Here is a 14,995-nt window from a genome sequence, read left to right as displayed (position 1 = left end):
TTGATTGCCCATTGGTTCGACACAACAGCAAGTTCATGCTCTGCTATCGTGTAACAGAAACTATGCCTAGTAAAGCTTCTCCCAGAGTGCACCATTTGAATCTGTAACACCAAAAATTTGCCAACAGGTAGATGTAACAGCTAAAACATGCCTCGCTTCTGTCACCTGTGCAGCATAAAATACTCTCAAGAGCTTTCAAAGTACTGGCAACAGGCCTTGTCACACCTATGCACAAAGGATGCAACTGCAAATTCAAAATATGGAACCTTAAATGTAGCCAACTGAAACAATAACCATGTTGACGCATAATTTTCCTCAAAAAAGCACATTAATGTCACAAGAACTGGAGAGTTACACGCCCATATAAGTACTCACAGATATTTTGACTACTTGACTATGTCCATAACCAATTATCATAACAAGATGTCAAACCTACAACTCTATATGTGTTCACAATACAAGTTCGTGGTGCTAGATTACCTCCTTCTGTACACCAAAGGTTGATCAAAAGCTTTCAAGACTGCCTGCTGTTATAATGAGGAGAAGCAGGACCCCGGGAAGTTTGCAGTGGCCTCTTCAAAAATGGATGGTCCAATAATTGTGCAGCAGTAGGGCGCTCATTTGGGTTAACTTGTAAGCATTTTAGGATAAAATCTCGGGCATCTTTGGATAGTGAGATAGGTACTTCAGGGGGTACACCCCTGCCTATCCTAAATAACGCTTGCATCTGTCAACCCATACAAAAACATATCATCACCAAAACACAAAATCCAATTTCTGAATGGGTAACAACCTATCAACTTCTAAGAACAACTTAGTGTTCCTAGGGGAAAAGGTAGTAAAATTAAGGTTTTTGCAAAGCAAGGGCACGGTGGCAGTTTATCATATTGGACAAGGATAATCCATACATATAATATCACTCAGAGTTATCCTTGACCTGCTTTTTATGAAATAAAATCGAAACAACTAACTTTTGACAGAAACCTAGACTGCAAGCCAGACAAGCTGGGTGTTTTAGGAAATAACATATGCTCAAGTTCGGTACTATCTTTCAAAAATCATAATATGTTAATATAAACAAACCACATCACATAAAACAGGGAAAGTCATGTAAAAGTAAAAATCAATTTGAACACATAGTAAAACTGAATACATACGCCTTCCAAGTTGGAGTATGGAGGTTGACGGGTTAACATCTCCAGCACCGTGGATCCGAGGCTCCATATATCAGCTGCTAGTCCATACCCACGGTTCTTTAAGTTCACAACCTAAATTGCACAATTATTTTGTTAACCTGAAATGCCTTGGAAGGATGTATGGCTAATCATTCCCAGATAGAATGAAAAGACAAACCATTAAGTATGGTCACAAACTATAATATAAATAAACAGTTAAAAGTGTGAAAACTTATACAACAAAAGCTTTTGGGCTGATCTTGATCTAGTTTTCATATATGTTTTTATGGTTGTTTAATCAGTATATAACTACTTAAATTAGTTGTCTCTGCACAGCATAAACAGAGTTTTGGGGTGTTCTTTTTGTATGGTTTAAGCCTATATAAAGGTCCATACATTATTTTGATCAATAAAGGACACGATGAATGTATTTTGAATAATGACTTTTGTTTCTTACAAGTTTCCCCATTTCCTATTCTTCTAGATTTCTCCAATCTCTCTCATCTACAACTCCAACAACTTGATACCATAGTCTGAAATTGATTTGCATGTTCCCAAAATGAACGATTCCTAAAACAGCAAAAAAATGCCTCCTAGCCTTCCAAACAGTCATAAACATCTCTATGCACCTTCAAAATCAAGGAGGAACATGGGAATTATTGTTATAGAGGGCAAGTTAAATAATTTAATGTAATTCTAGGAAAACTAAGTGAGTGGGGAGGTAACTAATTTTAATATACATATAGAAAAAGTGAGCGGGGTCAAATCTAGAAACATTACACATATACAGCTTAATCAGAACAGAAAACTAAGCAAAAATTAATGAATTTTGTTTTTTAGTGGGATCACCAACCCCTACTCGCCCCTTAATAGGTTCTTCCCTAATCAAGATCAGTAGCCTCCCATCTACTAGTCACTCCCATCTCTAGTGTTATCCATTGTCCTTGCCAGGTTACACATACCTTTACCAGCCCTGAGCTAGAATAGATCCAAAAACATACAACTTTACCTAATTACCCTTCCCGATGTAGATGGATGAGCAGAGGAGACATATCTTGCATTTGAGATAGAGATAAAAAGGAAGGTAAAAATATTCAAAATTAAAAAGCAAGAAAGTAGAATTTTCGACATACAGTCCTTAAAACTAGATATATAAAGAAAATAAATTGAAGGAAAAAGAGGAAGAATATACTTTAAACCAAACATGTCAATTCAAAAAATACATATGCCAGTAAGAACTCGATTCAAAACTTACAGCCATTGAGTATAAGACAACAATCAACACTAAACAAGTCATTCAGTTACACTTCCAATTTAAGATATGGTGGACACTATTATATTTTGGAGATATAAATTAGACAACAAGAGAAGAGGCAAACCTCAGGGGCCATCCAGAATGGAGTCCCTTTGCAGGATTTAACGTCATTCATTTTAGTTGCCTGGAAAGATCAAAGGTACATTAAGAAGCGTTGCAGTTAAGAATTTTATAAACAAGAGTTTAGTTGCGAAAGAAACCTACCTTTGCCAGTCCGAAATCTGCAAGTTTTACAGATCCACTTGCATCCACCAATATATTGGCACATTTTATATCCCTTGAATAAAGAAAGACAAGTCTTAAAAGAAGCTACACTAGCAAATAGAGGACTATAATAAAGAAATCTAAATTGCCATTTTCAAGTTCCAACAAACACAATGATATTACTTATCAGAAGGATTACAGTGCAAAAGCGTCTATGAAGTTAATGCAATGTAATTGGAACTAAGGCTTACTTTTGCTTAGTTTATGATGGAACCACCTGTTCAATTAACTCAATCCAACCACAAAACACAAGAGCAGAAATGAAAGTAACACACANAATTCACAGAAACTTGATTTAAAATCTAAGAAGTGCTATGAATGAGTTCTAAAATTTCAATATTCTTTGGTAAAACTTCTTTTTCCCCTTGCTAGGCTAGGAATGCTTGGACTATTCCACCTGTGGGGATTAGTTTATGCTCGTGTGTCTGATGGAACCACCTGTCGAATTAATCCAACCCAACCGCAACACACAAGAGCAGAAAAGAAAGTGACACACAATCTGATAAAACTGAATGATATTAATATATTGAAAGAAATGGCAACTCAAGAAAGAGCAACCCACAGATCGATCCCCAGCAATTCGAGGAGCTGGGAGCCTTCTTTAATCACCTATTAGAATTTAGTTGATCCCTCCCTTACCACTCTCTAGCTATTTATACCCATATACTTACTAATCTAACCTTACTCTAAACAAACTTTATTCTATCTAGCCACTTGCATGTATAATCCCGTAACTAACTCTCACTCACACTCATTACCCCTTAGTGATCTTTTACGACCCCTCGACTTATAGACCATATTAACGGGTGGTGGTCTATCAATAGCCTCTAGGTGAAATTGAGGGAATTGTGTGTTGATGACGTCGAACGACTCCCATGTGGCTTCAAAGGAGGGCAGGTCCTTCCATTGAATGAGGACCTCTTTGGTACCATTGAGTAGGGACTGCACCGCCAGAACTGATTGTGGGTGAACCTGGAGTTCCATATTTTCGATGAGAAAAGTGGGAAGTGGTTGAACTGGAACGGAGTTGTGTAGGTTGCGTTTGTGCTGGGACACATGGAGCACTGGATGAATACGAGCAGTGGAGGGTAGAGCCAGTTTGTAAGCTGTCAGACCAATTCTTTCCACCACCTCAAAAGGCCTATAAAACCTAAGGTTGAGTCTCTCATTCAGTTTCCTGGTTAACGATCTGAACCTATAGCGCTGAAGTTGGAGGTATACATAATCTCCCGGGGAGAAGCTGATATCTCTACGATGTTTATCAGCCTGCTCCTTCATGTGTCCTTGAGCAGCTTCGTAAGCTTGAGAAGGAGTGGTGGGTCCCTGCCATATAGGGCCTTGAAGGGTGTCATTTTAGTGGACCGATGGTACGTTGTGTTGTACCAAAATTCTGCCTAAGAGAGCCAATTTGGCCACTGTTTAGGTTGGGAACTGCAGAAACATCTCAAATATGCCTCTAAACACTAATTGACCACTTCTGTTTGGCCATCCGTTTGTGGGTGGTATGCGGAACTGAACTTGAGAGAAGTCCCCGTTGCTCTGAAGATTTCTTGCCAAAATTGGCTCATGAAGAGTCAATCTCAGTCCGAAACTATGGACTTGGGAAAACCATGGAGTTTAACAATTTCCTTCATGAATACCGTAGCAACCTCCTTCGCACTAAAAGGGTGAGACAAGAGGATAAAGTGTCCGTATTTGGTGAGCCGATCAACCACCACTAGGATACTATATAAACCCTTGGCTCTTGGTAAACCTCCAATGAAATCCATCGTCAAGTTGTCAAAGACTTGATCAGGTATAGGTAAAGGTTGTAAAAGCCTGGCCGGCTTGGGGGCTGAATACTTATTGAGTTGGCAAATAGTGCAGGCTTTCACAAAATCTTGAACATCTTGCCTGATCCCTTCCTAATAAGCAACGTTTGCCACCCGTTTGTAAGTCCTGAAAAACCTCGAATAACCTCCACCTGGGCTGGAATGGAATTCTGCCAAGAGTTTAGCTATGAATCTGGAACCTTTTGGTAAAACAATTCTGTTTTTGTACAATAGACACCCCTGCCGAAGTCTGTAGTGTGGCCGGTTGTTAGGGTCAAAGAGAAGGTCTTGAATGATAGGTTGCAACTTGGGATTTTCTTGTGTTTCACTGGCTAAATCTTCATATTCTGTAAATTGTACTACTGGAATGGTGTTCAAATCTAATCCCTCCACTCTTCTTGACAAGGCATCAACCACCTTGTTTGTATTTCTCGGCCAATAGTGAATATCGAAGGAGAACCCCATTAGTTTGGACAACCACTTTTGTTGTTCAGGAGTTTTAATTCACTGGTCAGTGAGAAATTCCAGACTCCTTTGGTCAATTTTGATGACGAATCGTTTGCCTAATAGATACGGGCTCCACTTATGCTCCGCAAAAACAATTGCCATCAGTTCACGTTCATATACTGATTTCTGTTTTGCTTGTGGTGAAAATGCTTTGCTTAGGTAGGCTATGGGTCTCGACTGCTGGACCAGAACTGCGCCCATACCGTGTCCTGAAGCATCAGTTTGCACTTCAAAGGGAAGTGCAAAATTTGGAACTATTAGGACTGGAATTGAAGTCATAGCTTCCTTGAGTCTATCAAAGGCCATTTGTGCTCCCTCATTCCTTCTAAATGAATCTTTTTTAAGCAAATCAGTAAGTGGTTGTGCAATACTGCCATACTCTTTGACAAATCTCCTATAATACCCCGTAAGCCCTAAAAATCCCCGTAGACCCTTCACATTGGTTGGAACATGCCAATTAACCATTGCCTCAATCTTTTGTGGGTTTGCTTCCACTCCTTGAGCTGAAATTAAATGGCCTAAATACTCCAGTTTCTTCTGACCAAACATGCACTTCTTCTTGTTCATTACCAGTTCGTTGTCTTGTAGAATCTTAAGGGCTTGTTTGAGATGTATCACATGGGAATCTAGATTAGGATTGTACATCAAAATATCATCAAAGGAGACCAACACAAATTTTCTCAAAACACGCTTAAAAATAGCATTCATTAGGGCTTGAAAAGTTGATGGTGCATTAGTCGGGCCAAATGGCATGACTAGGAACTCATAGTGATTGTCATGAGTTCGGAAAGCGGTTTTGTGAATATTTTCCTCCTTCAATCGAATCTGGTGGTATCCAGATCGTAAATCTAGCTTGAAAAGAAAACCGTCCTAGCTAGTTTATCCAATAGCTCTTCGATAGTGGGTATGGGAAACTTATCAGGGATAGTTATCTCATTGAGTGCCCTATAATCAACACAAAACCTCCAACTCGCATCCTCTTTCTTGACTAATAACACTGGGCTGGCAAAAGGGCTGGTGCTAGGCTGAATGATCCGAGCCACCAATATTTCTCCCACCATTTTCTCTATTTAATTTTTCTGGAAATAAGGATATCTATAGGGCCGTATATTGGGTGGTCGAGCTCCCTTTTGCAAGACTATGGCATGGTCATGCTGTCGGTGCGGGGGTAGTTTAGTGGGCTGGTCAAACAAATGGTTATACCCTTCCATCAATGAGACAATCCTAGGATCGGGGGGTTCTCTGTTCTGTTCTAGCACATATTCGGTAGAACAAAATTTGACTAAATAGCCTCCTCCTGCGGTAAACAATGACCTTAACATGGCTTTTAGAGAGACCACTGTCTTAACCAGGGATGGATCTCCCTGTAGACTCACCTTTTTGCCCCCCAACTCAAATTTCATTGTTAAATTCTTCCAATTTGCGCAAACATTACCTAATGAACTCAACCACGTCCCCCTTAATACCACATCAGCTCCACCCAAATCAAAAGGAAAAAAATCTTGGGTAATCTTAACGCCTTGAACCTCTAGTTGTACTCCCTTACAAACACCTTCTCCTCTCACTGTGACACCATTACCCATCAACCTTTTTCCTTTTTCAATTTGCATGCCCAGCTTTCGCACCAAGTTATCTGAAATAAAATTGTGGGACGCCCCATTGTCAACCAACACAATAACCCCCACCACTTCAATCTCCCCTTTAATTTTTAGAGTCTTGTAAGAGGTTATTCCAACAATAGAGTTCATAGATAAAGCTAGAGGGTTACCTTCAGTAGTGGGTTCCTCGTCGTTGTTTAGTGGTTTTTCTCCCTTCTTTGGATCATCGTCTTCCCATGCTAGCAAGATCTACAGAGATTTGCTTCTACATCGGTGGTTAGGGCTGAACTTTTCATCACACCTAAAACAAAGACCCTTCTCCCTTCTGTGTTGAATTTCTGCCTCTGTTAACCTTTGGAAATTGTCCCCTTTGGAACTTGAAGCTGTCGTCACCGGTGGTATTTCTCTCCTGTCGACAAATCGACTTGACGAGGAGTACGCCTCGCCCGAAGGTTTAGTGGTGTTGGACCACCAACCGGGTCGCCCAATCTCTGGCTTGCAGAAACCCGTGAATAACCCTCAGTTTTTACACTTTGGGCTTTAGTAATTTTGGGCCTAATTTTTTCCACCACCCAATTTTTTTCTTCAACTCGATGGGCTTGCTCCATAACTTCACCTAACTCTTTGGGCTGTATGAGGCGCAATTCAGCTTTGATTTCTTCTTTCAACCCATTGACAAAGATACCCATTAGCATCTCTTCTCCCAATTCCTTCAGTGGTGCTGTATGTGCTTCAAATTCTTCGCGATACTTTGTCACTGATGCAGTCTGTCTTAGTGCTACCAGTGCCTCATAGGCTGTCCCTTGAAAGGATGGTCCGAATCTGGCAATTAAGGCTGCTTTGAAATCCCTCCAATTCTGAACTGGTCTCCGAGATTCTAACCATTGATACCAGTTTAAGGCTCTTCCCTCCATGCACATGGTGGCGGCCTCTACCATCTCCGCTTCTTCGTATCGATTAATGGCGAAGTATCGGTCAGTCTTGAAGGTCCAACCAAAAGAATCATCTCCGTTAAAATTTGGCAGCTCGAGTTTGTGAATCTTCTTGTCGTCCTTCCCGCTATCCCCACTGTGATTTCGTTCATATCCCTTATCTCCATTGGAACTCTGATTTTCTGGAGATGAAGACATTTTCTCCTTCTCCTGATAACATTTCTCCTCCTTTTCCTCCCTCAGCCGCATCAATTCACGCATCTCTGTTAAGTACTCCTTGACACTTCCTAAGTCAGTCTTCATCGTGCCCATATCTTCCTTCACGGTCTGCATTTCCTTTTCCACATTTTCCATTATGTACTCCATCTTGGATTTTACCATTATTCAACCTAGCTCTGATACCAAATTGAGGGAACCACCTGTCCAATTAATCCAACCCAACCGCAACACACAAGAGCAAAAAAGAAAGTGACACAATCTAATAAAACTGAATGATATTAATATATTGAAAGAAATGGCAACTCAAGAAAGAGCAACCCACAGATCGATCCCCAGCAATTCGAGGAGCTGGGAGCCTCCTTTTAATCACCTATCAGAATTTAGCTGATCCCTCCCTTACCACTGTCTAGCTATTTATACCCATATACTTATTAAACTAACCTTATTCTAACAAAATTTATTCTATCCAGCCACTTGCATGCATAATCCCGTAACTAACTCTCACTCACACTCATTACCCCTTAGTGCTCTTTTTACGACCTCTTGACTTATAGACCATATTAACGGGTGGTGGTCTATCAATAATCAAATAGTTCATCCCATCCATGTGACAACACTAATATTGATGATTGTGGTGACGGATAGAATTGATAAGTTTGGGACCTCATATTTGTATTTGTATTGATTTCTACATTTTAATGTCAGTATCCTCTTGGTCATTTAAATGCATTGTAATGTCAGTTTCTGTTTGGTCATTATGATTTTTGTTGTACTCTCATTTTTCTCATCAGCCAAGTAAATTGAAAAAGAAATCTTTGGGACGCTTTCCTTAGATGTTTGTTGCATAAATTTAGTGGGAATTGTGCATTGATTCTGAAGCAGAGATTTTGTTTGGTTGGGTGTGGCTATGAATTACAATGGGAGGCATGAGAATTATTATGAATGTAAAAAGCTTTTTTTGGGGATTCCTTATGCAGTTATCTACTTCTAATAATGTTCTGCTGTAAATGCTTAGAACTTTCTCCTGTTTTGGATGGCTGTAGAGCTTACCTTTAACAAGGAGACTGGTCCACCAAAGTCTATAGTGCGGTTGAAGAAGAGGACAAAGATAATCACTAGTTAAAGACACTTTTCAAGTTGTGTGGGTATTTTTCCACCAAAATATTTGCAATAATACTAGATGTATAAACAAATCTTACAAAGATTTGTGTACAAACTGATGTAGCACAAAATGAATGGAATAGTTAATATAAAAAGTCAAACTCATCATATTCTTTCTTCCATTCATTTTGTGCCACTTCAGTTTGTACATAAATCTTTGTTAGATTTGTTTGTGGATGTAGCATTACTCAAATATTTGCCTGTGGCTCATGAAGCATGGAATAGATTATCTCCAGAGACAGGCCTATGGTTATTCTGGCTGGTTATTTGTGTGCAATAGATTTTGTCAAGATTGAAGTTCATTCCGAGATCTTTGCTTTTCTGCATCATCTTACTATAGCCATGGCTAGACTTGTATAACACTTATTCCACTACAAATCTTGTCTTTCTTGAAAAAAAAGTTGAGTTGCTCTTTGGTCTGTTTCTGTCTGCCATTTAGTTTTTATTTGAAGGCTGTTATCATCTGATGGAACCCCCCTGCAAAAACAGACATCCACAGCAACACACAATACAACAACCAACAGAATGCACAATCAAGGGAGAACAAAAGATAATAAGAACTGGTACTGAGTAATATTTGATAGGAATAAAGGAATAATGGACAGTTTCCCAGCAGTTCGAGGAGCTGGGGACCTCCCAAATAAGCCTATGGAAATATTTCTCTCTGTCTCCCCTATTCAACTATCTCCTTTATATACTACTTCGATTCTTATTCTGTAACTAATTGCCAGCCGCGTGTCCCACCTCATAACAATCTCACCCTATTCTAACAAACTCACACCCATTGCACACCTCACCATTCTCCTAACAAACTCGCACACTCTCCTAACAACTCACACCTCATCGCACTAATTTCTATTCCTCTTCCTACCCTTGGCTTTGTAGACCTTGTGTACAGGTGGTCTAACAATACCACCCCCACCCCCACCCCGCTCCTCAGTGCCACCTTGTCCTCAAGGTGGAATTGAGGAAATTGACTGCTTATTACATCCTGAGATTCCCAGGTAGCATCAAAAGCAGGCAGATCCTGCCAACGGATGAGAACCTCAGTGGATCCATCCATAAGGGTGCCCACATCCAACAATTCAGCCGGCTGAACCTGAAGTTCCAGGTCATCCGTGAGAAAGGAGGGCAGAGGTTGTACGGGCACTGAGCTATGGAGGCTGTGCTTTAACTAAGAAACATGGCAAACTGGGTGAATACGGGCTGTCGTGGGTAGTTCCATCTTGTAGGCCACCTGACCAATTTTCTCCAAGACTTGGAAGGGTCCATAAAATCTGGGACTAAGTTTTTCATTCATTACCAGTTCATTCTCGTCCAGGATCCTAAGAGTTTGTCGTAGGTGTGTGATGTGGGATTCTAAGTCCGGGCTGTATATCAGAATATCTTCAAAAAACACCAGCACAAACTTATGCAAGACCAGCTTAAAGATGCTGTTCATTAGTGCCTGAAACGTAAAAGGTGCGTTGGTCAAACCGAACGGCATAACCAGAAACTCATAGTGACTCTCATGTATTCGAAACGCTGTTTCGGGAATATCTTTGTCTTTAATTCTAATTTGGTGGTATCCCGACCGAAGATCCAGCTTAGAGAAGATGGTTGCCCCTACCAATTCGTCCAGCAACTCCTCGATGGTGGGAATTGGAAACTTGTCGAGAATTGTTATTTCGTTGAGGGCCCGGTAGTCAACGCAAAACCTCCAACTACCATCCTTTTTCTTGACTAATAACACCGGGCTGGCGAATGGACTGGTACTAGGCTGGATAATATTGGCTGTTAACATCTCTTCCGCCAATTTTTCAATTTCATTCTTTTGGAAATATGGATACCTATAGGGTTTGATGTTAGGGGCTAGCACACCTTCTTTGAGGGGTATGGTATGGTCGTGGGTGCGGTGTGGAGGGAGTTTGGTTGGTTGGTCGAAAAGGTGTCTGTACTGATCCAAAACTGCCTGAACACCAGGACTGACATTCTCCCCCTTGGACAGTAATCCCTCCTCAATTGAAAAGCACTCCACCAGGAACCCTTCCCCAGTGTTGTTAATGGACCGCATCATGGATTTCAGGGAGACCTTGGACTTCACCAGAGATGGATCCCTTTGTAAACTAACTCTGTTCCCCTCTACTTGAAACCTCATGGTTAATTTCTTCCAGTTGACGCACACATCCCCTAAGGAACTTAGCCATGTAACACCTAAAACAATGTCAGCTCCTCCCAACTCAAAAGGGAAAAAATCCTGTCTAATCTGAATCCCCTGTACATCCAGAGAAACCTGCCGACACACCCCTTCCCCCTTCACCGTGACACCATTTCCCACCATTACCCAAAAGAGCTTACCCTTTTCCACCACAATACCCAGCCTCTCGACCAACTCATGCGAAATAAAATTATGTGACGCCCCACTGTCCACCAACACCACCACATCGGCATCCCAAATTTGCCCTTTTACCTTCAAGGTTTTGTCGGACGTGATACCCACAATGGAATTTAAAGAAAGAGCTAAGTCAATACCTTCTGGGTTGGGTATTTCGTCATTTTCCGATGGGAGTTCACTCTTCTCGGCCTCGTCGTCCTCCCATGCTAACAAGATTTGTAAGGATTTACTTCGACAGCAATGATTAGGTCCGAACTTCTCGTCACATCGGAAGCAGAGCCTCCTCTCCCGTTTGTACTAAATATCGGCCTCAGACAATCGCCGGAAACTTCTCCCTGAACCTCCTCGGAAACCTGCAACTCCATTCTCCAGCGCTCTTTCTCTCCAATCGGGTGCGCGAGATGACGCGGCTTGGCTAGATTCTGGTGATTTTGATGAGTTGGGCCACCACGTGGGTCGGGTCGGGGCTACTGGGTAATCTTGCTGGGTTGGACCACCATGCGGGTCGGGTCAAATCTGGGCTGTTGGATACTCGGGTATAACTCTCTTTGGTTCCCTGGGTTTTGAAAGGCTTGGGCCGGCATCTATCCATGACCCAGTTTTTCTCCTCCACACGGTGGGCTTGCTCAATCACATCCTGAAGGGAATTGGGCCTTAGCAATCTCAGTTCAGCTCTAATTTCTTCCTTGAGCCCGTTAATAAAGACACCCATCAACAACTCTTCCCCCAAATCCTTCAACGGTGTCGTATGGGATTCAAAATCTTCTCTGTATTCCGTCACGGTGGAGTTTTGCTTCAGCGCCACAAGCGCTTCATGTGCAGATCCTTGGAACGACGGCCGGAATCTTGCGATTAAGGCTGCCTTGAGCTCTTCCCACGATTTGAAAGGGTCTCGGCCCTCCATCCATTGGTACCAGTTCAATGCCTTGCCTTCCATGCATATTGCCGCGGCTTCCACCATCTCCGATGGCCCATATCTGTTAATTGCAAAATAATGATCTGCTCGAAATGTCCATCCAAAAGGGTCTTCTCCATTGAAAATTGGGAGCTCAAGTTTCCGGCCCTTCTTCTCCTCCTTCTCACTTTTCCCGTTTGTTTCTCGGTCTTGTTCTCTACCATAACCACTGTCTTGATCCCCGGAGGTTGACTGGGACTTCTCTTTCTCGCGGTCACGTTTTTCATCCCTCTCATCTCTCATTCTCATCAACTCTGTCATCTCGGTTAGGAAATCCTTGAGACTACCTATGTCAGTCTTGACTGAACTCATGTCCTCCATCACTGACTTCATTTCTTTTTCCATATTCTCCATCCTGTTCTCCATCTTCGACTTGACCATTCCCCAGCGTGGGCCTGAAGGCTACCTAGCTCTGATACCAAGCTGATGGAACTCTCCTGCAAAAACAGACATCCACAGCAACACACAATACAATAACCAACAGAATGCACAATCAAGGGAGAACAAAAGATAATAAGAACTGGTACTGAGTAATATTTGATAGGAATAAAGGAATAATGGACAGTTGCCAGCAGTTCGAGAGGCTGGGTACCTCCCAAATAAGCCTATGGAAATATTTCTCTATGTCTCCCCCATTCAACTATCCTTTATATACTACTTCGATTCTTATTTTGTAACTATGCCAGTGCGTGTCCCAACTCATAACAATCTCACCCTATTCTAACAAACTCACACCCATTGCACACCCTACCATTCTCCTAACAAACTTGCACACTCTCCTAACAACTCACACTCATGCACTAATTTCTATTCCTCTCCTGCCCTTCGCTTTTAGAACTTGTGTACAGGTGGTCTAACATCATCCTTAGTTGAAATGAATTGGACTCTGTTTCTGAAAATGGTTGATTCCTTCAAATTTTTTTTTTTTTTTTTTTTGGGAGTTAGAAGAAAACCTGTTGTGTTATGGAGTTGTGTGTTATGGCAGTTTTTTGGGTTCTTATGGCTAGAAAGAAATAGGAAAATTTTTGAAGATATAACCAAGGAAATGTGCTTGTCTATGTGGGATAAAGTAATTTTGGTTTCTATGGCTAGAAAGAAATAGGAAATAGGAAATTTTGAAGATATAACCAAGGAAAATGTCTTGTCTATGTGGGATAAAGTAATTTTGGGTTCTATGGCTAGAAGAAATAGGAAATAGGAAATTTTTTGAAGATATTACTTCTGAGTTTCAGGAAGTTTATTTTTTCTTTATTCAACAAGTTGGGGAACTCTGTGCATAACCAAGGAAGATTTTCTGCAGTTTTTGATTTTTTTGCTTTGATAATTTTGGATTAGGAGATGTGTTTTTATCCTGTATAGTTTTTTGGGGTTGTATATTATTATTCTATATTAGCATCTTTTCTCTGGGCAAAAAAAAAAAAAAAAAAAAAAAAGAAAGGAAAAAAGGTTTTGAAGCATTCAACTAGTGGTTTACATTTCTTAGATATTTTCACTATATCTCTCTTTTTTTTTATTACAATATATTTTCAAATTTCACAACACTGCTAATTACATTCTGTTTTTCATCACTTTGGGTGGTATCTTATGAAGCATCTCTAATCATGCATATGCAGGAGACAATGCACTGGCAGGTACAACATTAGATGAAAGTTGTGAACCATGTGACAGGTGGGAGCTTCTTCAAATGAATCTTTTGGCTCAGAAGATTTGATAGAAGCTGAAGAAGAAAAACATCTCATAAGCAAATCTTTTAAAGAATTGGCCTTTAAGTCTACTATCACCGTATACTGATTTTTTCACTTCAAGAGATTGCATACACTGAAGTAAAGTTAATTTCCCTTAAATCATCAACCAAGTTTTATTTGTTTTCAATTTTTAAAGTGATTGACATGAGTTAGTGAGGAAAAGGTAGAATTTCATTAAACATTGACATGTGAGTTTAAATATCCGAATAATTCAGTTCTATCCCTTGAAAGGAAAAAGAAATTAATTTATCTGTTATTCTTCTCTATTATGACCTACCTATGCTTGATATGTCAGTAGTATGTTTGAATGGATAACTAAATATTGGTAAATTGTTTTTGTAAAACAAGGATGGTGGAAATTGTTTCAAAATATGAGATGGAAAGACTAACCTGGTAGTAGAGATAACATTGGAGGATAGGTCAAGTTGGTGGTAGAGATTGTTCTCTTGAGAATACGAGGATCCTAAAAAGTAAAGAAGTTATAATTTAGGTCCTTTAAAAGAGGTTACTTGGAACTATTGATAGTGATTGTATTTTAGAGGGACTTAGATGTCAATTTCATAATGGCATAGTTTCATGTTGGTCAGTTACTTCCATAAGACATTTTAGGTAATAAAAAACTAAGATGTGATCAATTACTTCCACAATGACATTTTAGCCAATCCAAAACTTAGAGTTGATTAGTTACTTCCATAATGACATTTTAGCCAAATCCAAAACTTAGATGTTGATTAGTTACTTCATAATGACATTTTAGCCAAATCTAAAACTTAGATGTTGATCAATTTGTTAAATAGATGGTGGTCATACTTTGAGTTCTAAGTCCATAATTCGTGACATTTATCATTGTTTTGTAGATTTTCTCGCTTGGGCAGTCAGTGACAAAAAGTATGGAGGTTTGAGTTTTCATCTCAAGACGTGGGTGAAGTTTTATCTATA

At 40.3% G+C, this 14,995-nt stretch overlaps 2 protein-coding genes across 2 annotated transcripts; both read right to left on the bottom strand.

The window, feature by feature from the left end:
- Nucleotides 1-513: 513 nt before the first annotated feature.
- Nucleotides 514-3,014, bottom strand: LOC116134638 (mitogen-activated protein kinase kinase kinase 1-like). The gene is made up of 4 exons (XM_031420316.1): nt 2,695-3,014; nt 2,555-2,614; nt 1,158-1,268; nt 514-727 (listed from the first exon to the last, which is right to left on the bottom strand). Exons 2-4 carry the CDS (start codon nt 2,603-2,605, stop codon nt 515-517), a joined length of 375 nt encoding a protein of 124 aa, XP_031276176.1. The 5' UTR covers nt 2,606-2,614; nt 2,695-3,014; the 3' UTR covers nt 514.
- Nucleotides 3,015-9,441: 6,427 nt separating this feature from the next.
- On the bottom strand, nt 9,442-12,677 carry LOC116134605. The gene is made up of 4 exons (XM_031420289.1): nt 11,900-12,677; nt 10,175-11,562; nt 9,971-10,081; nt 9,442-9,459 (listed from the first exon to the last, which is right to left on the bottom strand). Exons 1-4 carry the CDS (start codon nt 12,675-12,677, stop codon nt 9,442-9,444), a joined length of 2,295 nt encoding a protein of 764 aa, XP_031276149.1.
- Nucleotides 12,678-14,995: the final 2,318 nt, after the last annotated feature.

The sequence above is a fragment of the Pistacia vera genome, unplaced genomic scaffold (assembly GCF_008641045.1).
Source record: "Pistacia vera cultivar Batoury unplaced genomic scaffold, PisVer_v2 Contig29, whole genome shotgun sequence".
Classification (NCBI taxonomy): Eukaryota; Viridiplantae; Streptophyta; class Magnoliopsida; order Sapindales; family Anacardiaceae; genus Pistacia; species Pistacia vera.
The sequence above is the reverse complement of the archived record's forward strand: the minus strand, read 5'-3'. Positions and strand labels throughout refer to the sequence as shown.